General features: G+C 38.2%; 1 protein-coding gene across 1 annotated transcript; it reads right to left on the bottom strand.

Annotated features, from left to right (window-relative positions):
- Positions 1–204: 204 nt before the first annotated feature.
- Positions 205–27,235, bottom strand: LOC116258600 (pentatricopeptide repeat-containing protein At2g33760-like). Its single transcript, XM_050079120.1, is given in 4 exon segments — positions 205–3,148; positions 5,068–5,146; positions 7,151–7,377; positions 26,619–27,235. A coding segment is annotated over 1 exon segment (1,749 nt). The 5' UTR covers positions 2,041–3,148; positions 5,068–5,146; positions 7,151–7,377; positions 26,619–27,235; the 3' UTR covers positions 205–291.
- Between the last annotated feature and the right edge of the window lie 394 nt (positions 27,236–27,629).

Consider the following 27,629-nt stretch of genomic DNA (forward strand, 5'->3'; position numbering starts at 1 on the left):
TATGGTTGGTCAGTACCGTTCCATGGTCGTATTTAACATTTGCAGTAAGTGTGTACCAGTCATCATTCATCAGTTTATTCACCTGTTGATTCTGAATTGTATTTCTAGAGTTGTGAGGATCTTTTTCTGCTTTCCTAGAAATTTTCGCTGGATTTTTCCTGATGCCTACATTATCTTCAATTTTCCCACAAGGAATGCCAGAAGTTGAAAAACCGGCTATATTGAGTTGCTGGAAATCTTAAGATGATTTCAATCTCAACACGGATTCACTTCTGTTTCTAGTGAACAGTTTCACCAATAGTCTCTACATGAACATAGTCCTTGCTTGAAATGATGGAACCTGTGCTTATCTCTTATAGTTATTTCTCTTTCAGATATCACCGATACAAACTTCATGGCTGTATGACAATCTGAGCACATTCTGAGGTTCTTAAGTATCCTAATTGGTTTTCCATGGCTGGTTTTCATCAATCCGTATACGACAGCCAGCTTCTCACTGTGAAACTTTACTGCAACTTCCCTTTCTTCTTCCTCCAATTCATGCAAGACTGAATCTGTTTACGGTATATAACCTACTTCTCTCAACTTCCACATCAACACCTCCATTTCTGCATGTATCTCCATGGTTTCTGGGTGTATTTTGTCTCCAATGCAGAACACATGCGCTTGGTTGCCAATTTCAATTAAGCTGTATCCTGGTTGCTTCTTCAGTCCTCTGCTTTTCATCATACTTCTCACAATCTCCACCTTGTCCGTTCTTCCTGCTGCCGCATACAAGTTGGATAGCAGCACATAATGTCCAGAATTGTTGGGCTCTGCCTGGAGAAGATGCTCAGCAACTTCTTCACCTAGTTCAAGCTTGTTGTGCATCTTGCATGCACCAAGCATTGCTGTCCACACTGCGGCTGGCACTTCACCTTGTATGTCCGTATTAATGAACTGTACTGCTTCTTCCAGATGCCCAGCTCGGCCAAGCATATCAACCATGCAAACCTGATGCTCAGCTCTTGGTTTCAAGTGGTAATCCTTTTGCATGCATTTAAATGCATGCAGGCCATGGCTTACCAACCCCGCATGGGCACACGCAGACAACACAGCAATGAATGTGACATCATTTGGCTTTGTTTCTGAAATCCTCATCTCGTTGAACACTTGTACAGCTTCCAGTCCAAAGCCATGCATTCCATACCCTGCAATCATGGCCGTCCAGGCAACCACATTTTTTTGCTGCATTTTATCAAACACTGCCCGTGCCTTGTCAACACGGCCACACCGTGCATACATGTCAATCAAGGCAGTGCCCAGGGTCAGGCTGATCGCAATTCCCTTCTTCAAGATGAGATCATGCAACCGCTCCCCCAGATCCAAAGCACCCAGTTGAGAGCATGCAGAGAGCACACTAACCGTGGTGGCTGCGTCGGGCTCCACTCTGGCTTGTTCCATGTTATCGTAGATGACAACAGCCTCTGCAGCAAGCCCGTTTTGCTCATATCCAGCAATCATCGCATTCCAAGCAATCACACTTTTCTCAGGCATTTCATCAAACACTTGTCTCGCTGTTGTAAGATCACCGCATTTACCATAAATTGCAACCAAAGCAGCCTGAACAAACCTATCTCATCTAAAACCCCATGTCACAGCATGAGAATGAACAGCCCGACCAATGAAAAGCATGGCCAGATCTGCACAAGCCTTGATGGAGGCCGTCAAAGTGAAAGAGGAGGGTGCCAATCCAGAGCCGAGCATGAGGGAGTAGGAATGAAGGGCATCCTCAGGGAGGTTGGACTTTGCCATGGCACGAATAACTGTTGTATATAGAAAGGCATCCTTGCAGGGTACAGAAACAAAGAGTTGATTGGCATAGGCTGAGGCGCATCCCGCCATGCAGCTAAGTGCGAGCAGCTTGGTTAGCAGTGTGGTGCTCCTGTGCTGACCAGTAACAACCATGTGTGCATGGACTTGGTACAGATGTTTTAGGTGAGGACCAGCCCTAACCAGGGATCGGTGCACTAAGGAGTAGGCCCTGGAAATCGGATCCATTAAAGCCAATATACTTGACAAAGGACCAGGATAAGGGGCATGTCCCTTGCTTTTTTTCAGGTCACTGCGCCGCAAAGTTTCCAGTCACCCCAGAACCAGGAAAAATGGTTTAACATGATTCTATTTTTGAAATATACCCTGGCATGGATCAATGATGTGTATCGGTGGTATAGAAACAAATAGTTGGTGGGCACAGGCTGCGCACAAACTTGCCATGCAAGCTGAGGGTAACTATATTCGTTTAAGGTTTAAGAGTATATTCGATTCGAATTAATCAATATTCCTAACTTATAATAATAAATTAAAATAATGAGCATAACTATCTTAGAGAAAAATATATCGGATTCATTGACATCCATAAACTAGAATAATAAACTAAAACAATAAGCACGTCCTTTGGTCCGCATTGTTTGGGTAAGCAGTTTCGGGTCGTCACTGCACCAAAACAACAGCTTGGCATGGTTCTATTTATGAGGCTCATGGAAAGTTGATGAGATTACCTCATGGTGTTGCCTGACCAAGATGGATTGTGGTTACACCAAATGCAAGCGACGAAATTATGTTGGAAACGGGTTAAGTCAGGAACTATATTGTATTCATGTTCGAGGTGCAACTCTTGGATAGAACACTTGGTTGAAGGAACTAAATACAAATTTATCTGTTTTGTTATCCTAAATGTATCCTAAACATGCCTGATATACATATTTTTATGTTGACAACAAAAATGGCCCGGTTAATCAGATTTTATTCGACAACAATCTAGCGCTCTAACCCATTTTGTGCCTCCAAATCATGAGCCGGGTAATAATTAGCTTGGTTTACCTCAGGAAATTATAGGTTTCACGACACTGCGCTAGCGAGAGCATTGACACTGTTGACATGTTCATTATTTGATATCATAAAGAAGAAAAGAGAAAATGGAGAGTGTGGAACTCATCTTGGTACTTGCATAGATGCCTCTAGCAAGAGAGGAAACCATACTACACGCCTAGCTACATACTTTTCGATTCAGACCCAGAATAAATAAAGAATACTGATAGATCCATTGAAATAATTGACAGGGCATACCTTCCTCCGACCAGTCATGGGTGTACCCGAATAAGCGTCCCTGCAGAAAGAAAGTGGTGACATGTAAGTGCAACCCTGTCTTTCCTGCAAGATCCATTTGCTATATGCCACTCAGGATGTTCATTCTTTTGAACAAGCAAGTTTATTTTGGTCTTCTTTTGTTTACAGTATATTCACAAGAACAATGCATAGCTGATGGGAAAGTTCATTCATTTCAACAAGAACACAAAAGGTGGGACAAGAACAACCAGGGCTAGCTGATATGTGGCCCATATTATCTCACCTATCCTCTTTACAAGCATTTCTAGTTGCATGAGGGGAAGCGGCGATTCAACATCCCATTGAGAATCTGGTGGGACCCCGCTGCCGAAGGCGGCCCGGATGCGGTCACTACCCTGGCCGCGCGGAGGTAGGCCCGTAACAGAATCTATGGGGTTCTAGGGAGAAAGTTTCCTTCCCGATCCTTGGGTGAAATGAACAAGTCTTCAAGACAGAACTCCCAAACTACGAGTTAATAGACTTTAATGTTGCTAAACGAAAAAATACTTGTGACTAACACTGAAAATCCATGATTTGTTGGCAAGCTAGATATTTCTTCTATTCAACAAAGATATCAAACAGAGTAGAGTAGTTTCTGTGACACATTATCATCAAAAAGGAGAAAGGTACCAAAGCAGCAGCATCCAAAAGATTAGGTCCAACAAGCAAGGAAAAACTCAAAGAGTTCAAGAGAACATAATATCATGTAAATGTCCACTGGGATTCAGGATTGTCGAACAATATCTGTTTGTGCCATCAAGAGAAACCATGCCTTTAAGCAACCTGTTCAAACAGAAATATGTGATTATAAGTCTTAATTATCAAAATCTAAAATACTTGTTTGAGAAAACTCAGCTGTTAATGCCATCATCTGAAGGTCACCCCACAATTGCTCAGTTACAACTAAGTTCACTCAGTTCAGTTTGATAGCTGGGCAGATGTGGCTTGACCAAAAAAAGTATCGAGAAAATAAGCATATGTAATATATAAAGTTTTCAATTTAGCAATACCACTACTTTTATGTCTAAGTAACCCAGAGTGACATCTTGACCTGCCTAAGCTCCCCTGATCTGAGAAGCCTATGTGTACGTGTGACCACTCACCACAAAGTGAATAACATCCAATCATTTGTCTTTTTCTTCATTAGGTTTTTATAGAAAAAAATCATATACAACTAGACATATCAAGTGATTTTAATCTAAAGCATGTGGGCAATATTAAAATTTTTGCGCTTTTAAAGTCACTTTATCTTTTATATTCTTTTCCTTTCGACTTTTTTGAATCTTTGACTAGGACCAGTTAGGCCTTTTAAAGGCTTGGCGCCTAGGTGTCAATGAGTGTCACTGATTACTCCGCTTGAAGCAAGATGATGGGATAAAAGACAGCACCTAGAGAACAGGATAAAAAATAAATATATGAAGAATCACAAATTTTTAGAACAATGGATCCAACCCTTGAGAAAGATTATATATGCTTTGCCGAAACCTTACTTGCATTGAAGCTCGATACTAACAGGGAAGTTAAAAGGCTCATAAGAAGTTTGTGTTTAACCATCTGAACTGGAGAAAATAGTTGGACGAAGGGGCCACCTAGTGGCTGGACCAACTTTTCAGCTGACACATGCTCATCTTGAATTATTTATACACAATGCTGAACAAAAAGCAACTAAACGTACAAAAAAAAGATATCTCATGTATTATCTTAAACATTTGTGAAAATATCTGTGCTGGTTTTTTACGGTGAAATGTTTCTTTATATGCAAACTTCTATGCCACACAAAAAGAAAAGGAAAGGAGGCTTAAAAAACAGAAAAAAAAAATACAGCATCATTATGGAAGTTCTTAAACTTAGGCAATGCTTCCGCAACAGTGGTAAGATATGCATTGTAAACGAGACCAAATTCTGGAGGAGTACACTCACTTGGAAGCTGTATAGTTGCCCCTTTTTCATCGCTTTCTTCCAATGATATTGTTCATATAGCATAGCTCGATCATGCCAACTGAAAAACATGGAGATAGTAAGCACATCAATAACAGCATGGAGAACAGTTCTAAAACTGTTTTAATACATCCACAGACAGGCCAAGTTAGAACAACAAATTGGCTGTAGAAACTAGAAACTAGAAAGAACCGACAACTTCAACATTGTTTTACAATTACTTCCCTGGCTCAATGAAGGGTATCTTCAGATCAAGTCATGCAACACAGCTGAAGAGTGACCAGATTGTTTAACAGAATCTGCTTCAAATTACTCCACTCTTCCAATTATTTCAACGTCAAATTTGTAATAACCAAGCTATTCATAAATTGGAGAGCCTGGTCACATATTCAGCAAGTAGGAAAAACCTCAATTTGGAAAAGGTCAATATGTCAAGCTCAATTGTTTATAAATTTGGAGAAACTGCTTGTATATGTCAGACAGTAGGAAAAAATCCTGATTTGGAGATGGCCATTGAAGTCAAGCTCAATCAAGCAAATAGAGAGCCAAAACGGTATACATCTTCAGAGAACTTGCTGCTTCAACCCATTAGCAGGACATTAATGTTTCCAAAGTTTGAGCACTATCCTGAGCACATATTACGCCCACCATTATTCTAATTTCATGCAGAGCCTAGAAAATAAAAAAAGGTTATAATATTGTAGCAAAAATAGATGAAAGCCTGAGCTGGGAAACTACCCTCCAAGTCTCCAACCTAAAAAGGCAACTGACAAACCCTTTCACCAGCACATCCAAGACACATTTGGGAAGAAAAAATATTCTTGACACTCATTCCCACCTGGAACTCAAGAATGTTATCTAGGATCCTGTTGAAAACACTAATAAAGAACCAACCCTTGTTTTACTACATCCTAAGTTCACTGTCACATTTCCTCAAGATGGATAGACTCCACAAAGGAGCAGATGAAACAATCCTTCATCTGCTTATGGGATTCTTCAAAAATAATCTCAACTGAAAATACACATGCACTTTCCGCCCAACATCCTAGGAAGACCCAAGTTCCATGATTCACCGCAGTAAGTAAATATAGAAGAACCAAGAAAAAGACCAAAATCAATAAGTAACCAAAGCAAGCCAAACATGTATTGCCACTATTGATAAAATCCTCTAAATGACACCAATATAGTTTATTTATGGTGACTTACATGTGCCAAATACAGGCCACTCCTGTATATTAAGAGTACCAAAAAGGACAAACAAAGAAGACTGCAATGAAAAAAAAAAAAAAAACTTATTCAAGCTAGTGTTCCACAAGAAAAGATAGACATTAGCCAAGGAAAAGTTCATAGCAAATAAAGTTTGGCCATATAAGCTTCTCGTCTCATACCCCACTCAAAAATAACAAAATTGAAACAGCATAATCATAAAACGTCATGCCAATTAGGAAGCTGAAGGAGGAAAAAATGTGAAGAAAAGCATGATAGCAGAAGAATGACGAAAATTCTTCCACATGAGTCATACTGCTACGCAATCCTAGCAGGGCCGTGCAATTCAAGCAGCAGCCTAGAGGGTCCTTTTTTTCCCAAAGTCAGGGCTCACTACATCCTAGAACCGGATCACCTTGTTTCCAGTCAGTCCATCAGTTACAAACATACAATGCAGACCATGAAGATCAAAATCAAATGAAAAAAGTAGAAAACCCACTAGCAAGAATGTTCTAAGAACATCCAAATAGAAGATAATAATCCATTTTACCCAGAAAAGAAAAGTCAGGAACTGTAACACTATCATTTTACAAAGTTTGCTTACCAGAAAAATTCTCCGAAAAAGAATAAAAAACTGCAATACCATAATCTCAGAACGTCAAAACCAAAAGTTGTCTCACCTCATCCGGACGAAAGGAGAGTCAACCACTCAAGCAAACAGAAGAAACAGGGCAAATGAATAATAACAACAGAAGACAGAGAAGAGAACACCAAGACAACCCACAGAAAGGAAGTAATACTCCAAAATTGAAAAACAAAAAAAATCGAAGCGTGTCAGTTTCAATGTTTCGAGACTCACTTGTAGGAGTTGGAGAGTTGCCAGAGGTAGGGGCGGAACCAGGTGATGACGGAGAAGGCGACGGATCCTATCCAGATGCTCACGAACCGTCCAGGGTCATTGTGCGGCACGCCCAGGTCCCCCCTATACGGGTTCCCGGCCCTCCTGCTTATTCCTTGCCTTCTCCTTCCTTCTTTTTCTCGCGCTTTCTTCTGTTATCCGATGTCTCTCTCTCCACTTTATTTCGCCTGGAACAGTGAAAGTGGAGCGGATAGATACAAATGTCCATGAACCAAAACCTGAACCCTCTCTCATGTTTTCCACGGAACAGAAAAGTCGATCGGATAATAATATCCATAAAACAAAATCCGGTTGTTTTTCCTTCTTAGTGCTTCTCACCTGGTCTTGCGTATAAAGCAAGATCCAGGGTTCGAGAACTGTTAGAGTAAGAGAGAATAAATAATTTTGGGGTTGAGACACTTTGAGTAGTACCAAATATATATATTTTTTCTTGGGGCCGGACAGTCGATTGATTTTGTTCCAAATTTGACCATGGCATACTTCAAAACTAGGTTTTTGAAATGTTTGAGTTCATCATAATTGGGTTTAAGGAAAATCCAATTTTGATAAACCGGGTTTTACAAGATAGAGTAAAAACCCGTATCTTTTTTAGGTTATTTAATAATAACAAATAAACCAAGTTTTCAGAACTCATTAAAAAAACAATGTTCATAATAAAACTAAGTTTTCATAAAACGGGATTAGATGAATGTGTCTTCGAAACAAAGTTTATTTATTCGTGTCATAATGGCCTCATTAACTTAATAACATGCAACCGAGGGGCAGTTTGATGAGATAAAAATTGGCTTACTTATAGCTTTTTGAAAATGACAGAGAAAACCTTGTCGGGGTAAGATTGTCATAATATTCAGAAGTGTAAAATGAAGAAAAATATACCAGCACCTCACAAAGAAGACAGTAATTGGTCGGATCTGAATATTAGTGTCCAAACTCATGTATCCCAAAATGCGATCAAATTTTCTCTAAGTGCTTTTCTATGTGTTGATCGTCCAAATGATAAATCATAAACCTACCCAATATGGGATCCGATTTTCTAAGTGCTTTTCTAAATATTGATTGTAAAAAAAAAAATCATAAATCTAGAACACAGTAAGCAATCACTCACATCAATCCACACAAATTCACTTCTTTATATGTTGATATCCCCATAACATTTATAAATAAGGGTGCTCTTAAACTTTAAGATTTAAGCAGTCACTGCCCTTTGGCCAGGATTCTTGGATTGGCTACTGCTACAAGAGATCAACTTGCGTGTACAGGGGTATGCACACAACAAATATATATTTAAAGAAAAAAGAAAGAACTTGAGTATTTTAGAAATTTTTAAAAAGACATGCTCATTTTAAAACTTTTAACATTTTTTGTAATCCTACTTGTGTATGCTTTTGAAAATCTCACTTTTTCACTTTATCAGAGGCATTTTCTTCTGTGCATGCACAGGGATGTGCACCTAACAGCTGCTACATCACCTTACTATTCAATATATATATATATATATATATATATAGTTTGGCTGAGACCACTGCCACTGGTTGCCAGTGGCGGTGGTCTCCGCCAAGCCCCACCTGAGCTGCAGTCATTTCCGCAAAAGCCCTGCGGTGGAAAGCGTGGTCTTGTGTAATGATATGCTTGTTTCTTGAGTATATGAAGGGCAATGGCTGGGCATTTTCTTTTGATGGGAATATTTACAGCCTTTATATATAAATGACGCTAAAGGAGTAGAAGCATAAGAAGATTAAACTGACATAAATTTTATGTTACGGTTTCTTTCCACTAAAAAGAATCTTGGGAACAGCGGCATAGATAGGTGAGTGCTTATAAGAATGAAAAAAAATTCTGACTTTCCTCCTCTTCTTGGAAATTTAAAAAGGTTTAGTGGCGCACAAAAATTGCCTTATAAGGCCGATATATGTAGAGGTTGCTCCTTCGTTTCAACCTCAGCAAGCTCCAAGGAGACAGTCCAGTAGTTCGTCAAAACTGCACTCCATTGGATCAGTTGTTTGTATCATTGTTATAGAAAATTCGTTTTATTTGAAAAAAAACATTAAAAATAGGTCAGCTGAAAAAACCAAAAAAGGTGTTTTGTGTGCTCTTTTCATGTTTTTTTTTTATATTTTTTGTGTTTTCTACATTTATTAGTTACCGAATTTTTATTTTCACATGTTATTGTTTTAGGATCTTTTCTTTGTTTAACTTTTATAAACATTGCTTAGACTTTTCCAATATTTTTCAAGAAAAGTAACTTTGTCATAATATAATCGAGAAAAACCTTGTTGTTTAATATGCAAAAATGATATTGCGACAATGGTTTGTATTTTGTTGCAGTATGACCATGATAATAGCAGAAATTATCAATCAGCTGGTCCATTGCATGTGGGTCATAATTGGTGGTGTTACGGAAACTGACACAATTAAACATCTCATATAAAACACATAGGCTTGAAATTTTGACGATACAGATTACCATGCTTTTCCATTTTTGTTTTTCCTTTTTCTTGGGTATCCATGTCACCATGTAAGGGCCTTCCTAATGGTTATCTTCTTCAAAATCCACGTAATTTTGCTGAAGTTCAATTTGGTTTCTGGGTAGCTGAAATATAATCCATCAGAGGACAGTACCAAGGTTCTCTTTAGTGCCACCTGCCTGCTGCTATTTTTTTTTTTTAAACAAAAGTTTTGCCATCTTGGGTATCTACTGATATGACAGAGATATGGTGCTCCCATGTAATTATAAGGAAATCACTTCTTATAAAGGCAGTTATCTTTTCTAAATTACCGATTCTGAACTATAGAACTCATGTCCACTGTGACTATCAGGTGACTTAATAAATCATTATTTTGATCCAAACATTTAATATTGCTTAGTGACACTGTCGGTTAAATTCATTCCTCCACCTTTTGCAATGTCAGGCTATGTCAAGAGTTAGGTCGGGTCCAATAATTTTGGATGTAAGGATGGATTAGATGTTGAATATATATACATATACTCTGCTCTCAGTGAGTCACATTTATATATATATATGTATATATATATACTCTGTTCTCAGTGAGTCACATTTTTATTAGTGTCCAGATATTGTTACCCCAACCCATATATAGTTGAAGGCTGAAATTTCTATGGCTTAGAGGCATTAATATATCAAACACTAACTTTTTATGGGTGACCCATATATTAACAATTAAATGGGGATCAAGTCATCTCAAATTACGCTTGTTTTTCAAATAAATTTGAATTTTGATATTTCAACTATGTAAATTAAATAAAATTTAAATCAATGAACTGAATTTTGCAGCAATTTCCAGACATCCAATTTCAAATTTATCCAAGATTTCTTAAAATGCCTTTCATTTCTCCTCACTTTCTTCTCAACATTTCTCTCTTCTTCTTCTGTTTATCTCACTTTCTCTCTCCTCATACACTCCAACCCATGTTTGAGCTGTCTTTCTCCTGACTTTTACACTCTTCCCTCCCTTTGGTCTTCCTTGATCTTTACCATGTTTGGCCTTCTCCTTCTTTTTCTTCTCTTTCTGTCTTTCTCTTCGAGGATGTAAAATTAAAACGAGAAGCTGTGTAAGGGAAGAGAGGAACAAGAAGAATGACTCACAAAAAAGGGAGTGGAGGAAGTATAATACAACCTTGAAGAGAAAGAGAAAGATATCAATGGTGTTTTAGGAAATCTTTGATATATTTGAAGAGCAAGTATAATTTGGATAAATTCTGGCTAGTTAAATTTTTGTATATGGGTTGCCCATTAAAAGTCAGAAATTGATGTATTAGTGCCTCTAAGCCATAAAAATTTCTACCTTTCATCTCTAGGTTGGGAAACTGCGGCCCAAAGAAGGGTTGAAGCACCCTCTTTTTTTTCCCACTTGTCAGGTCCTAGGCTTCTTGGGGACTTGGGTGGACTTGTGGAACACTCATCAACTAACAGAAGAGTAGTACCCACAATAATCAAACTGTCCATTGGACTTTCACTAGCTTGCCAGCTCGACCAGTTATGCTACTCACTTCGAAGCACACCTCTAGGTTGGGATAACAATATCGTGACACTAATAAAGTTGCAACTAATAAAGATACATCACTTTTCACTTTTATTTTTGGAAAAATAACAAAGGTTTCATCTTCAGCACAAGAAAAGGGAATAAGAAAAAAATTTGCATGTCATTTGCTCTCTCAAGAAATAAACATCACAAAATTATCATGCATTACATTTCCTCTTTTAAGACTTGACTTTTATCGAAACATACATTTCAATGCCACTGCCTTTCGTTTCATATACGAGCATGTAAAAATCATAGTTATCTAATAATGTTCTTTTATTACAATAACTATATATTTACAATTAATTTTACAAAGTATAAGAAATTCACCTTTTCTTATTATATGCATATTAACATCTTTAGATTATTAAAATTTAGCTTAAAAACAATCGAAAATAAGATATCATTAAACCCACCCATTTTAGGGCATTTAAGGAGGTAATAAAATCTTGGATCTTTAAACATAAGAAATTAAATGCACATGCACCTACATAAAAAGATATCAATAGCTCGCACTGCGATCGATGGCCCTGCTTTGGTGGTTGCGAGAAATGAAATTGGTAGTCTGTCAATATGGCTATCCGACTTATCTGACTAGCGAGTAGAAGAACCTTATGTACACCCAGAAATACTTTCCTTTCTAACTTAATTTTCTATCGAGGACACGTAAATATTATTTTGAGGTGATAGAACTTTCAAAACCTGTACTGGCTTTAATTTGTTACTTTCAGGATGGAGCCAGCTGCCATATTTATCAAGATGCAAAAGGAAAGACCAGAAATGAGACAAGCGGAAGTCATATTTTTTTGAGAGTATGTCTCTCCTACCGCCAAGCTGTGAGACAAAGACCCCACCCTCGGTCTCCCGCCTTCACTCAACAAATTATGGATAAACAAGAAGATAATGCTGAAGACAATAGTTTTTGAAGACAAGAATTTGCCTCTTTAAATGCACACACATTTTGCTGACAAAATTTTTGAAAATACTAGAATGACAACAGAAATGCCTTTAAAAAACCTATTGAGGGATTAAATTGCACTGAGAGAACAGTTGTAGATTCGGCATCTGCCCAGTGCTTTTTTAATCACACTGGGCACATGTGGAATCTACAACTGTTCTCTCAGTGCAGCTTATTCTCTCACTAGGTTTTTTAATCACATTTCTGTTGTCATTTTAGTATTTAAAACATTAGGTACCCTCTTCAAATCCGATCCATTGACATCCCTAATTTTGATTTCTGTTCCAAAGAGATACTCTTTTCACCAACCGGATGAAGCTCTTTATCCCTGCCCAATTTTCAATTGCTGATTTTATATATTTATAATACTATTATGCTTAAAAAAAACAAATTTATTAAGTTCTGCTTTCAACTGACAGCATATGAAAGGCTACATGGCTACAACAAAACATAATGGCTACTAAACCCTGCATACTATGGTCATACCATTTCTTCATTGAACAGGAGCATCTGGGTATTGGAAGTTGAGGTGATGTTTATGGATTTGATCCCTTGGTTCCATTTTGTCATTTCCTCAGTATCAACACTCTGTTTCGATTGGAAATGGTGTTTGTTGTTCCGTGAACTATGCTGGAAATTGTTCTTTGCTGTTTTTGCTGATCTTCTGAAAGCTTTTCTCTAATAGAGGAAGATACGTTTCTTGCTTGCGCGTAATGAATGAGGGACAGAAGGAAGATTTTGGAATCAGATCGAGCACCTGCCTTTTCCTTCCAAATCTTGCCAAAGAAAGAGAGCTTTTGCCTAAAAAGAAACGACCGAATTAGTCAAATTCTTTTTAGGCAAAAAGCTCTCTTTCTTTGGCAAGATTGAAAGGAAAAGCCAGGTGCTCGATCTGATTCCAAAATCTTCCTTCCGTCCCTCGTTAAGAAACGTATCTTCCTCTATTACAGAAAAGCTTTCAGAAGATCAGCAAAAACAGCAAAGAACAATTTCCAGCATACTTTAGAGTCACATTTTTATTAGTGTCGAGATATTGTCACACCAACCCATATATATATTGTGAATAGCGGAGCCAGCATTTTTTAGCTGAATTGGTGACACAAATTTGATGTGGGCACTGCATATAACTTTAGAATTATGGCAATGTGATGTTGAGACACTACAATGCATTTTTGGATGAGCTGGTGCGGGCAGTGGCCAACCCCAGCCAACAAGTACTGTTACTGTATATAGTTAAACCTTAACTTTTTATGGGTGGCCCACATATTAAAATTTAAATGGGGATCCAGTCATTTCAAATTACACTTGGTTTTCAAATAAATTTCAATTTTAATATTTCAACTATGTCAAGAAAAAAGAATTTACATCGACCAACTGAATTTTGCAGCAATTTCCACAAATCCAAACAATTTCACAACGAAACTGACGAAAGAGTTTTCAATTTTATCCAAGATTTTCTAAAATGCCCTTCATTTCTCCTCTCTTTCTTCTCAACATTTTCTCCATCTTTCTTTTATGTTTTCTTACTTTCTCTCTCTCCATACGCTCCGACCCATGTGTGGGCTGTATTTCTCCTGCCTTGTCACGCTCTTCCCTCTCTTTGGTCTTGCTCATCTCTACCATGTTTCGCTTTCTCCTTCTTCTTCTTCTTTTTCTTTTTCCTTTTTATTTTTCTTTTTCCTTTTTATCGCTCTGTTGTGAGTAACCCTTCTTGTTCCTCTCTTTCCTTACACAACTCATTTTAATTTTACAACCTTGAACAAAAAGATACCAACAGTGTTTTAGACTCGTGGAAGAACCTCTTTTTATATAAATTTAAACCCAGCCATGCTTTCCTTTTTAACTTAATTTTCTATCCAAGGACACTTAAAAATTATTTTCAGTTGATCGAGTAATAAAACAATGCAACTTTCAAAACCTATAGTGGCATTAGTTTGTTACTTTGGAGATTGAGCCAACTGCCATATAGATCAAGATACAAAACTAAAGACTAGAAATGAGAAAAGAATGAGACAAGTTGCAAGTCACTAGCCATGATGGTTTTTGAGAGTTTGTTTCGTGCCCTTCTGGTGAGCAGAAGAATGAGTATTTCATCCTACCGCCCAACTGTGAGACAAACCACCCACCCTTGGTCTCCTGCCTTCACTCAGCAAACTATGGCTAAACAAAGAAGATAACACTGAAGACAAGAAGAGGCACAGATTAAGTTCTGAAACTCAACTTTGTGGCGTTGAGTATCCTATATGCAATTGAGAAACTTGTTTTTGGATGGCCATCAAAGTGAAGCAATAGGCAATTTATAATACATGGTACATGATATTTTAGGAAAGAAACATTTAAAAATAACAAATTAGTTGGGGGGGTATGAAAGTAAAACCCTTTTATTTATTTTTTTTAAATAAAGAAAGATTTCTGTCCGTCTTTAGTAACCTCTAGATTGTGTCATCTTCACTTACCATAATACTTGATATTATGCCTTTTTAATTTGTTTTACAAATCTTTCATGATTAATGTGAGTGAGTGCCAAATTTTGATTATTTAATAACAAACGGTTGGATAAGATCTTTTTCCCTCCTTTACAAAGCAGAATAAGATTGACAAGAGTTAGAATGCTTGAAACACAAAAAAGGGGAAGATGATAAAAGGAAATCCTTGTTGTGAGTGGTGAAAGTACTACCTTTCTTTACAGTGTTACCTACCCAAATTGTTGCATATTTCTTACCAATTCAATTTCACTGGCAAATAGTGAAAATAAGAAAGTTACATGTTTAGACTAAAACCAAATGGGATGATACACCACTTAAATCAACAAAAAGGGAAGCACATCAATACAAATGTACTTAGAAAAGGAAATAAAATTACCTTTATTTTTTGGTTCACAAGTAATTAGTACTGGCAGACGCTTGCATTTGAGGCCATGTGTTTTCATAATTCTCCTCACCATAGTGGATATTTTTAGACTTATATTTCCTTTATTAAGTGTTTCAGTTTGTTCTTAACTTTTTCTTGATCTAGACATATTATTATTTTTTTTAAGGGATTTAGATTAGGCATAAAAATATGGGACATATTTCTTTTGTTAGTCATGAAATATTTCTTGTTTAGTTTCATTGTTCACAGCGAGCAACTTGGTGATTAAACCTAAGAAACATTAAACAATCACCTTCCCTTCGCATGCCGGGCATCACGTCCCCTGAAATTGTGTTTCTGAAATTTTTCTAGTTTTAGGAGATTTCTTCTTCGTCGGGACATGTTTTGGCCTTCATATCAACATGTTTCTTTCACCTAGGAGGTACATGCTGGAAATCAGCTTCTGAATTCAGGTGGTTATCCATGATGTTATAAACAGGGGCGGAGGGAAGGGGGGGCCGCCCGGGCCATGGCCCGGGTGAGCCTAGAAATTTTTTTTTTATATGTAAAAAATCAATTTTTTTTAGTTTGGCCCGACCCGTCGCTCCTCTTGGCCCTACCGTCGCTCCTCTTGGCCCGACCCGTGGATGGTTTGGCCCGCCCCTGAACAAAATCCTGGCTCCGCACCTATATAAATGTCATACAATCCTTTGTAAATTCAATAAATGTTAGGCAGTGACTTGAAAATTTCTCTGCATGATTTGATATTCTTTACTATATCTGACTTTATATGGATAACAACAACCAGCAGTGGTTGAGCTAGAATTTTTTTTTCATGAGGTAACTATCAAATTTTCAATTGCCAAGATACCTCCTACGTTTGACAACTTATCAGCTGACCCATTTTTCTTGGAGAGAATAGAAATCATAGAGAACTTATCACCTGTTTTTTATTGTATGATGTACATTATGGATTCATACTTCATGACCCCTAAAGGTGATGCAAATCACGAATATATGTCATAAAAAAACATATGATACACTACCTTACTATCAAAGAAGAAACATAAGGAAACTAAGGAAAAGAAATTGCTAGCTAATGTACTCGAGCTCTTGAAAAGTTAATGCCTAATTGAATTCACAAACAAGAATGCAAGAATCGCATATGAAAATGAACTTTTCAAGCCATCTTGCGAAAACAAGGCCTTTCACACACGTGGGGTGTTGGATACCACATGCATAAATGACAAGAAGTTATCTAAACAGAAAAATAAATATTAGACAAACAGACAAATTGATTGGAAAACATTATAAACATATAACACATCATAGTTCATAAGAAGTAAGAAGAATTGTAACTGAACCTGCAGATATCGCGGTTCTGAGTTCACCTGTTCCAGAGTCTTCGTTGTAAGAGGATATCAACAATTGTAACTTGATTCATCTTGTCTGCTCGTGGAGAACTATACATCGCTTCATTGCACGCACACGATTCTTCTGGCATGCGTAAGAGACTAACCAGAACATGTGCAAACAATGGAGCATAGAGTTGCATGAAACAAAAACCAGTTTCAAGCACGCCTTCTACATTCAAGAAAAGGATGGAAATGTTTGTTCGCTGTGAAAGTTAAGCTGGTAGCGTTCGAATTTCTCTTTTTTCCGTCTTTCAATGGCTGACAGTCATGTACTCACGTTTATGAACTTGATCGAGCTACGCACGGTCAAAAGGCCGACGGCACCCGCTGGTCCACGGATTCGAGCTGCTGACCACGCAGATCCCAGAGCCAGGCATCAGGCCCGGCAGGCTCCCTCCTTTGCTCCCTTTGCCCATCATTAATGGCGGCGGCTATATATATATATATATATATATATATATATATATATATAGACATTCATTTTTGCTTATTATAAAAACTTTATGAAAACCCAAAAATTAACCAACCCAATATATATTTTGTATCAATCTACCCTTATAATCATATTGATAAGATTAAATTAATAAAACACTATTGGTGTCTTTCTCTTCAAGGTTGTAAAATCAAAACAAGCCGTGTAAGGGAAGAGAAGAGCAAGAAGGGTGGATTCACAAAAAGCGAGTGCGAGAGGCGACAAAAAGAGATGTTTTTATCCCCTCTTTCTGTCCCATCTCATACTCGCTTTTTGTGAGTCACCCTTCCCCTTCTTTTATTCCTTTGCACAGGTTTTAATTTTACAAGCGTGAATGGAGCGATAAAAAAGAAAAAGAAAAAGAAGGAGAAGGTGAAACATAGTAGAGATGAGGAAGACCAAAGAGAGCGAAAGAGCGTGACCAGGTAAGAGAAACACAGCTCATACATAGAGAAAGTAAGAAAAACATAAGAGAAAGAGAGAGAAAATGAGTATAAGAAAGAGAAGAGAAATGAAGGGAATTTTAGGAAATCTTGGATAAAATTGAAATTAGATTTTTTTTCGAAATTGATGCCAAATTCAGTTCATTGATTTAAATCTTATTTACTTGACATAGTTGAAATATTAAAATTGAAATTTATTTGAAAATCAAGTGTAATTTGAGTTGACTTGATCCCCATTTATTTTTTAATATATGGGCCACCCATAAAAAGTTAACGTTTGATGTATTAATGCCTCTAAGCCATAGAAATTTCAGCCTTCAACTATATTAAGTAGCGGCACTCGTTTGCTGGGGTGGGTCATTGCCCATGCCAACTCATCAATTTAACTTAAATAATATAAAATGTTTGTTTTAATTTTTCTTTCAATATTTCTGTATCACTTTAATACATTTTTACCATTTTAGCTAGCATATTTTGTTTTGAACATTTTTCATTGAAAAAGGGACATTTGAAAATTGCAGAAAGTAGTTTATACTTATCCATGAGTTTCATACAGTACCAAGCAGAGCTTTGAAAGAAGAAAAAGAAGAGGAGTTTTAAGCATTTTAGAATATTTCTTTATAAAATCAGACTTTTTCAACTTTTTAAGATTTTCATAACCCCTTTTATCCTCGTTCTAAAAGGCTCCCTGCCCCTTTAATCAGGGGCATTTTTGGTCACTATACATCCCCATGCACAACTTTTTTGTGCACAAGGGTGCATAAGTAACCAGTTTTGGCAGAGCTACATATTGTATATAGTTTGGTGTGGGCCAGTGCCCACACCAGCTAGTTAAAAATCTAAGTGTGGCCTCATTATGATGAAACTGGGCCCTTGTCCAACCACATGCGACGCCACCAAGCCATCCAACTTTCTCCTTTTTCATTTGGAAGAAATACAAAAATTAAAAAGATTTGAATTTGCTTATTTTGAATACGTCATACCCTCACCATGCTCCTCATTCTCCCTTTTTTCCCTTCTTATTCTCTTCCCCGTGCTTGTTTTGCCAAGAAATGGGGCCACCGGCCGAAAGCAAAAGCGTAGGTAGAGCACCTTCACTAATGGGTTCAGAAAGCCACGCCAACTAACTTTCAGTCCAGGATTCGGAAGGTGGCCAGACTGAGGGAGCAAATGGGGAGACTGGATCTATTGGTGGTCCTAATTGTTCACAGGTATTGGTTCAGGTGGTTAACCAGTCTAAAGTCCCCCCAGGGGATACCGAACATGTATTCGTTCAGGTGGGTGACCAGTCTCAAGTCCCCCTTGAATCCATTGGTGATCCTAATTGTTTACGGAGGGTAATGCTTCTGATGCGACGGCTGGGCAATCGTCGGATGCAACTTCAGCTGGGAGATGAGTTGTGGAATACTACTTGCAAGCCACTGGCACACTTCATCATACAAGCGGGAATTACTTTCTTGATGTTTATTTTTCGCGAAGCTTGCTTTGGAGGAAAACCACATTCTAACTGGGTTTACATGAGCCTGATGCTCATCCAAATGGTGGTTGCATTTTCTCTAAGCCATTCCCTTATTGCACTTGTCTACTCAACCATCATGTCAAGCAAACAACTCTGCTGGCTTGTGCTCTTCTCTCTCATTTGGCTAATGGTGGGCATAATTGTTGGAGTAATCACATCCACCATCCTCATGACAACAACATACCTGGCATGACAGGCATAAACTAGGTTTCTCTTTGTCTCTCTCATTATTTCTCTTTTGTATTACATCTGCCTGCAACATTATGAATATTGAGCACTAGATTGTTAATTTCTACTACCATCATGGTCATACTGTAAGAAAGTACAACATTGTCACAAATATCATTTTTGCTTATTAAACAACGAGTTTTTTCTTGACTATGATAGGGCAAAGTTAACTTTCGTGAAAATGTATTGGAAAAGTTTTGGAAATCTTATAAAAGTTTAAAAAGAAAAGATTCCTGAAAAATAACATTTGAAAAATGTGAAAATGAAAATCTGGTAACAAATCCATTTTATTTTTATTTTTCTGGTAACAAATGTTATTTTTGGTAACAAATCGCCATTGGATTTGTTACCAGATTTTCATTTTCACATTTGTTACCAGAAAAATAAAAATAAAATGGATTTGTTACAAGATTTTCATTTTCACATTTTTCAAATGTTATTTTTCTGGAATCTTTTCTTTTTTAAACTTTTATAAGATTTCCAAAACTTTTCCAATACATTTTCACGAAAGTTAACTTTGCCATATCATAGTCAAGAAAAAACTCGTTGTTTAATAAGCAAAAATGATATTTGTGACAATGTTGTACTTTGTTACAGTATGACCATGATGGTAGTAGAAATTAACAATCTAGTGCTCAATATTCATAATGTTGCAGGCAGATGTAATACAAAAGAGAAATAATGAGAGAGACAAAGAGAAACCTAGTTTATGCCAGTGATGCCTGCCGTGAGGATGGTGGATGTGATTACTCCAACAATTATGCCCACCATTAGCCAAATGAGAGAGAAGAGCACAAGCCAGCAGAGTTGTTTGCTTGACATGATGGTTGAGTAGACAAGTGCAATAAGGGAATGGCTTAGAGAAAATGCAACCACCATTTGGATGAGCATCAGGCTCATGTAAACCCAGTTAGAATGTGGTTTTCCTCCAAAGCAGGCTTCGCGAAAAATAAACATCAAGAAAGTAATTCCCGCTTGTATGATGAAGTGTGTCAGTGGCTTGCAAGTAGTATTCCACAACTCATCTCCCAGCTGGAGTTGCATCCGACGATTGCCCAGTCGTCGCATCAGAAGCATTACCCTCCGTAAACAATTAGGATCACCAATAGATTCAAGGGGGACTTGAGACTGGTCACCCACCTGAACGAATACATGTTCGGTATCCCCTGGGGGGACTTTAGACCGGTTAACCACCTGAACCAATACCTGTGAACAATTAGGACCACCAATAGATCCAGTGTCCTCATTTGCTCCCTCAGTCTGGGCACCTTCCGAATCCTGGACTGAATAGTTGGCGCGGCTTTCTGAACCCATTAGTGAAGGTGCTCTACCTACGCTTTTGCTTTCGGCCGGTGGCCCCATTTCTTGGCAAAACAAGCACGGGGAAGAGAATAAGAAAGGGAAAAAAAGGGAGAATGAGGAGCATGGTGAGGGTATGACGTATTCAAAATAAGCAAATTCAAATCTTTTTAATTTTTGCATTTCTTCCAAATGAAAAAGGAGAAAGCTTGATGGCTTGTTGGCGTCGCATGTGGTTGGACAAGGGCCCAGTTTCATCATAATGAGGCCACACTTAGATTTTTAACTAGCTGGTGTGGGCACTAGCCCACACCAAACTATATACAATATGTAGCTCTGCCAAAACTGGTTACTTATACACCCTTGTGCACAAAAAAGTTGTGCATGGGGATGTATAGTGACCAAAAATGCCCCTGATTAAAGGGGCAGGGAGCCTTTTAGAACGAGGATAAAAGGGGTTATGAAAAACTTAAAAAGTTGAAAAAGACTGATTTTATAAAGAAATATTCTAAAATGCTTAAAACTCCTCTTCTTTATCTTCTTTCAGTGCATATTTGTTGTGTGCACCACCTGATGCATGCAACTCCATCAAGCTCTGCTTGGTACTGTACGAAACTCATGGATAAGTATAAACTACTTTCTGCAATTTTCAAAGGTCCTTTTTTCCATGAAAAATGTCCAAAATACTTTCTGCAATTTTCAAAGGTCCCTTTTTCAATGAAAAATGTTCAAAATATGCTAGCTAAAATGGTAAAAATGTATTAAAGTGATACAGAAATATTGAAAGAAAAATTAAAACAAACATTTTATATTATTTAAATTAAATTGACCTCAGGCCCTTAATGAGCGGTTGTCTTGAATAGTATGGCCCTTAAAAAATAAAATAAAAAAAATCGTTTTTTCTCTAAATTGTGGGTGAATGATAGGCCTGAAAATGAAAAGTTCTCCAAGAAATGCTGATGCATGCATGAAATGGAAAAGAGATAAGTTTCTATGGGAATTTTGAAGATGTCCAATCTCCAATCTATGGACAAAATTGATCACCAAAGCTACAAAAAGCCAACATGTGTGCATAAAATATGGGATGTTCAGTCAAAGGTGTAGCATGTAATCCATGTACGTTTTGTTGACCTTATGTGTATATAAAATATGTATGATGTATACAAATAGTTATGTAAATTTCTAGGTATAAGAATAGGGGTACACAGAGTTGACAACATATTGTTTATGAGAGCGTCATGTTGAGAACGATGCAATGCATTACATCATCATTATAATAGACTAGGCATGTCTGGAAGGTTTCTGAAAAATTCATAAGGTGATCATAATATTCAGAAAATTTACAATTTCATGACAGTATTTGAATATATATGTGGTATGGGAAACATTCAGCTATTAGGAAAGATGATTTTCTTTTTTTAAAGAACTCGCCTAATCAATTCTGTCGAACAAATTCTTAGATTTCAAAACCGTTATATGCATGTGTTTTATGACAAGTTATTTAAATATGTATGTGTGATATGACGAGTTTAGGAGAAGTCTCTACTATCAACCCTATTGAGTAAGAAGGCCTCGCAGAAATACCTTCAAGAACTGAACTAACAAACTGAGTAGGAAGAAAATTACTACCTGTTTATTAGTATTCCTTCAGGAAACTTATTTCAGTTGCAAGGCAATCTCAAAATTTAGAAATCTATAACAGAACAAAAAGAACTTGTATTTTTTGAATCAAAGACTATAACAAAAAGAATTCAATAATAATGAAGTCATACAACTAAGCTTACAATTGTTCTAAAGTAATTATTGTACGATGGTTTCACATCGAGCAACTTACTAGACTTATGCTAATCAACCGGTGACAAGATATGACATGTGTAGCCTGTTGTCCACGTATATCATGTTGAGTTACATATGTGTGTGTGCAACCACGACAGTGTTTGTTGCCAACGGTTTTAACTGTTGGGAAATCAAATGCCGTTGGCATTTTTCCCAACAGCTTTAGGGTCATCGGGACTTCATTTCCCAATCGCCTTTGGGTGGCTTTGCCAATGGCTTGGGCTGACAGCAAGAACCCACAATGATACAGTATCTCTACTTGTGCCTTATCACAAAAACAAGTTTGAGCCTATACCCCAACTCTGTGAACCATCGGTTATGAAGCTCTTCATAAAGGCTATATATACTATGAAGTATGAACCCTTTTCTAAGAGGTACTTATGTCACATCATGTTTAGTTCCTTGGAAAGGCTTTTTCTTCGCTAATATTCAAAATCCCACCAATGAAGCTGAAGTTGCTAAATACATGAAAACTCAATTTTAAAAAAAAAAATGTCATCACAACAGCTCAATGTACACAAGGTTCCAAATCAACATTAATGATCGTTTTCATACCCAAGGAGTTTACAAATATGACTCATAGGCAAGAGAAAGAAACAAATGAAAGGACAGACAATTCAAGCTTGGCCAATCAAATTAGTCGTATCAAAGGTCTCTAATATTGAAGAAGGTGATGAAGAAGAAGTCGATGAAGAGTAAGTTGATTAATCTCCAAAAACAAATATCGTTGTTGATCTTCCAACTGAAAGCACAGATCCCATAATTACACGTTCAACGGATGGCACTCACATCCCAAAACTTACGTGACTGCAGTCCAAATTCAAGTATCACATGCCTAGAACTTACATGGCCTTGGTGCATGATCAAGATCCGTCTCACTACCTTGAAGCTCAACATGCCCGATGTTAAATGGGAGCAAGCCATGAAAGAAGCAAGTAGCTCTCTTCACAAAAACAAAACAACATTTGAGTTGGTTCCAGTCATGATGGTCATAATCTTATTGGATCAAGCATGTTTTTTGCATGAAATGCAATTCTGATAAACCTATGGCAAGATACAAAGCTTGCCTACTTGCTAAAGGATGTAGCCAGGAGGAAGGGGTCGATTACACCGAGACCTTTGGCCCATTGGTCAAGCCGACAACTATTCACACTATTATTGGTAAGCTATTTTCAAGAATCTTATGTGCACCAACTCGATATAAAAGAAAATGGGGAATGCCGGTTGGCTTGGTGATGACTCGACGCATTCAAAATAAGAAAGTTAAAGATCCTAAATGAAAAAGCAGAATGCTGGTTGGCTTGGTGGCATCGCATGTGGTTGGACATGGGCCCTATTTCATCATAATGGTAACTGGCCTACACCAAATTTGTGCTTGTTAGGATTCCCAAATGAACGTCGGTTGTTACATTCACACCAAACTCCTTAGGAGAGGCGCTGTTGAAGCAGCTCACTCCTGCAACAACATTCATGGGTTCTCTTTATCTATAGACCAACAAGATAATTCACACACACCATCACTACAAGAAATTGGGGCAATGGTAAGGGTAGGGCGCAGAGGCTCGCATCGCTTTGAAGGAAAAACCAAAGTCCAATGGGATTTTCAACTTGGTTCGCATCTCCCAGCCATGCACAAGTTCTTGAGTGTCTAAGAATTGTTCCGCACCAATGCCATCAAGAGGATATGCACACCCTTGAATCTCTCTCTCTTTCTCCTTCTATAACGTCCCTAAAATTCTTTCTATTGAAAAGAAAAGAAAACATGTGCGCAGACATTACACCCTGAGACATAAATAAAAAACCCAAAATCATGAAGAAGGGCAGGGAAAATAAATAAAAACCCTAAAATCATTAAGAATGAAGAAGAAGGAAGAAGCACCTGGCACGGTGCCCTTCAAGAATGAAGAAGAAGCTGGTGCTGGTGCCCACCACCCTGCCGGCTGATGCCCAGATAAATTCGTGGTCCCATCACTAGTGCTGCCCTTGCTAACCAGCCGATAGCTTTCAAGCACTGGGCTTGGACATCAAGAAGAAGCGCTGGTGCCCTTCAAGAATGAAGAAGAAGCTGGCACAGGTGCCCTTCAAGAATGAAGAAGAAGTTGGCGATGGTGCCCTTCAAGAATGAAGAAGAAGCTGGCACAGGTGCCCTTCAAGAATGAAGAAGAAGCTGGCGATGGTGCCGATGGTGCCCTTCAAGAATGAAGAAGAAGCTGGCGCTGGCGCTGGCGCTGGTGCCCACCGCCCTGCCCGCGGGCTTGGACATCTGACGGCTCGGCCTAATAAGAGTGGAGCCGCAGTTGGCGTCCAAACCTAGAGCTTGGGCATGACCCGGCCTAATGCCCAAAACCCAAGCCTGGGCTCTACCGGATGCTTAAAACTTGAGTTTGGGCCCAGTCCAATTTAAATAAAAAAGTAATATAAAATCAATGTTTTTAAATATAAAATATATTTTTAATAATAATATATATATTATTAATAAATAAAAATAATACAAAAAATTAATCCAGCCCCATCAAACCAGCTGGAGCCTGCCATGCTTATAGTCCAAATACCATGGGAGATACCTTTTTTAAGTTGATGCACATATGGAATGGGTGGGGCCTGCCATTGTCAAGTTTTTTTTATCATTTTTCAGTAAAATTGTTTTTCTTGAAAAATCTCTAGGAAATTACAGTAAACTTAGAAAAATGAAATGTTTTTTAAACATTAAGTAAAAATAAAATAAATGACCAACTAATGAAAAGACATAAAAAAAATAGATGAAAGTCACAGAAAGAGAGTTTTAATGATGATAAAAATAATGAAAATAATTTACTTTAAGTTTAAAATTGAATCCCTGATGACACTAATATAAAAGACAAAAAATGAAAAGAATCACAAAAAGACATGAAAAAATAGTTTAAAAATGCGATAAATTTATTTTCACGTTCTTTTCAGAAAATTATTGTTTCGTTTGGATTCAGATCCATGGATCCACTTTTACTCTATGTAAGGGCATTTAGGCCCAAAAACGTGGAGGCAAAGTGGACTTTTTTTGTCGATCAAAGAAGCTGAAGAGATTTTTAATATTTGACTACTGAATCGTTCTTGAAAGCAGCTGGATGTTACCTGATGTTAAGCACCATAGACCATTCTGACTTCATACACCGTTGCTAATGTAGCTATATATATATATGTATATACTGGTTTGTTTTTTAAATTCCAATCTAAAAAGTCTTAAATATAATTGATAAGAAGGTTGATGAAGTTGAATTAGAGAACGGACCCGATCGATGGAATAGTAGGGTACCTCAAAAATTGAGCTCCTGCCCTTCTCGTAATTTAATCATCCGACTGGTGATTCCAGGAATTGAAAGGCGAAGCTGCACTGGCCTCCTGCGAGTGGCAAGCGTTGACAGCCGATCGAGGGTAATGATGAAGAACTGGGTCGGCAGGCTTTTCCCATGCGAGCAGCGCGGTTACTTTCTGCCTCATACCATCTTCTTCAACAACGAAGGCAGCGTCACCTTCCCTTCTGGACAGTGCTATGGGGCACTAGTACATGTTGTTGGAACTAAAGCAAAAAAAAAGGGAGAGATGACAAGCATTGGAGTTGTTCTTGAAGAGGTTAGACGACGGTTTCAGGACAAGTCACGGAACATTCTCCATGGTTCTTAGTTCTTGTGCTCGTACAGGAAAAAGAGTTAAATCATATTAGTTCTCATGCGAGTTAATCAGAAGGCCCAATGCTAAAAGGAAAAAGAGCCCCAAAATCCAAGAGAATTAAATAAAACTGGGATTCTGAACTAGATAGGTGCTTCTATGAAAACCGATAGTAAAAAAAACGAACACACATCAACATCCTGGGAGTCAAGTATGCAGCCACGTACACGTATCCAAAAGAGATGCCTGAACTCATGAACCGATAAGGCTTGTAGTTCTCCCCAAGAAAAGAAAAAACAAAATGCCAATTAAAGAACAAGATCGCAGCCAAACGAAGGAAACAAGACCCTAATCCACAACCAACCAATTACAATATTCACATTCAATAAAAGAAAACCTCGACATCGGCAGGTCATTTAGGAAAAATAAATCCTAGAAAATCCGTCAGAGAGGTCCCCTTAAAAAGTTGACGCCCTAACGGAAAAAATAACCCAAGAAAAAAGTAAAATAAAGAAAAGATTTGCCAGAGATGAAAACCAACCTGCTCCTCACGCTCTCCTTTATCGACAGAGATGAAAAAAGCAAAATAAAGAAAAGATTTGCCAGAGATTAGCAAGGCGATCTCCTTTATCGACAGAGGGTAAAACGCTCGCCGACGGGAAGAAGAAGAAAACCCTAAAAATTGCAAGAGAAAAAACGCCTCACCACTGCGCGGTTGTGGGCCTGCAGCCTTGCCCTTCACTCGCCGGTTCGCCCCTTCGCCTTCACGGCTTCCCCCTTCGGCAGTTTTACTTTCGCCATTCGGTTTCGAACTTTCGGGTGAATTTGGGCGGCCGAATTTGGGCGCCTTATGTTTTGTGGAGGCTGGAGCTGGACCTGTGCTTCCACACCATCTTATGGCTCACACAATCTTCTTCAACGATGGCGCCAGTTGCTGCAGTTGGCCGTGAGTCTATGCTTTCGATTGTTGTGCACCTAAAGAGATGGCAAGGAACTTGATCGAGCAGGAATGGCCTCTGTTTCTTTTGAAAACTGAAAAGCTTCGACGACCGGTGGCGATGACGGCGGCGGCGGCGATGGACGACCGGTGGCGGAGATGGCGGCGGCCGCGGTGAACGACCGGTGGACGGCAACCACCAGGCAGGCGATGGCGGGTGCTTGCCTTTGGGCGGCGTCTGCGGGTGCTTTCCTCTCGGGCTCTCCCTCTTTTCCCTCTTTTCTACCGAGCTCCCTCTTATTCTCTCCCTAAACGGACAGCAAATAATGCCGTAATGCCTCACTGACCCGATCTCTCCCTCATTTGCTTTATGACTCTCTCGGGCTCTCCCTCATTTCTCCCGAGTTCCCTCTTGTTCTCTCCCTCATTCTTAGTGCTGTTTTAAGTTTTCTCTCCCTTTCACTTTCTCTTTTGCCATTTTTGGCAGCTTGGGGAATACGTTTTTTTCCCTCTTTCCAGCAAATAGGGGGTGTTGAGGGTTTGAGAGCTGTAAGAGGGTAAGGGGATAATTGCGTTAAGGGGGTTGATAAATGTATTAAGGCGATATGTGAGGGACAAAACATTTAAGTTATTAGGATCGCATCAAAAAAATTATCTTGTTTGCTGTGATTATATCATTTGTTTTGTTTTTTTTTTAATTTTTTAATTAAAATTTAATATTATCACATTAAAAAACGCCGTACCCGTTTTCTCGTAATGTATATTTGCATATTAAACAA

This window comes from Nymphaea colorata, chromosome 8 (genome assembly GCF_008831285.2).
Source record: "Nymphaea colorata isolate Beijing-Zhang1983 chromosome 8, ASM883128v2, whole genome shotgun sequence".
In the NCBI taxonomy this organism is placed as follows: domain Eukaryota; kingdom Viridiplantae; phylum Streptophyta; class Magnoliopsida; order Nymphaeales; family Nymphaeaceae; genus Nymphaea; species Nymphaea colorata.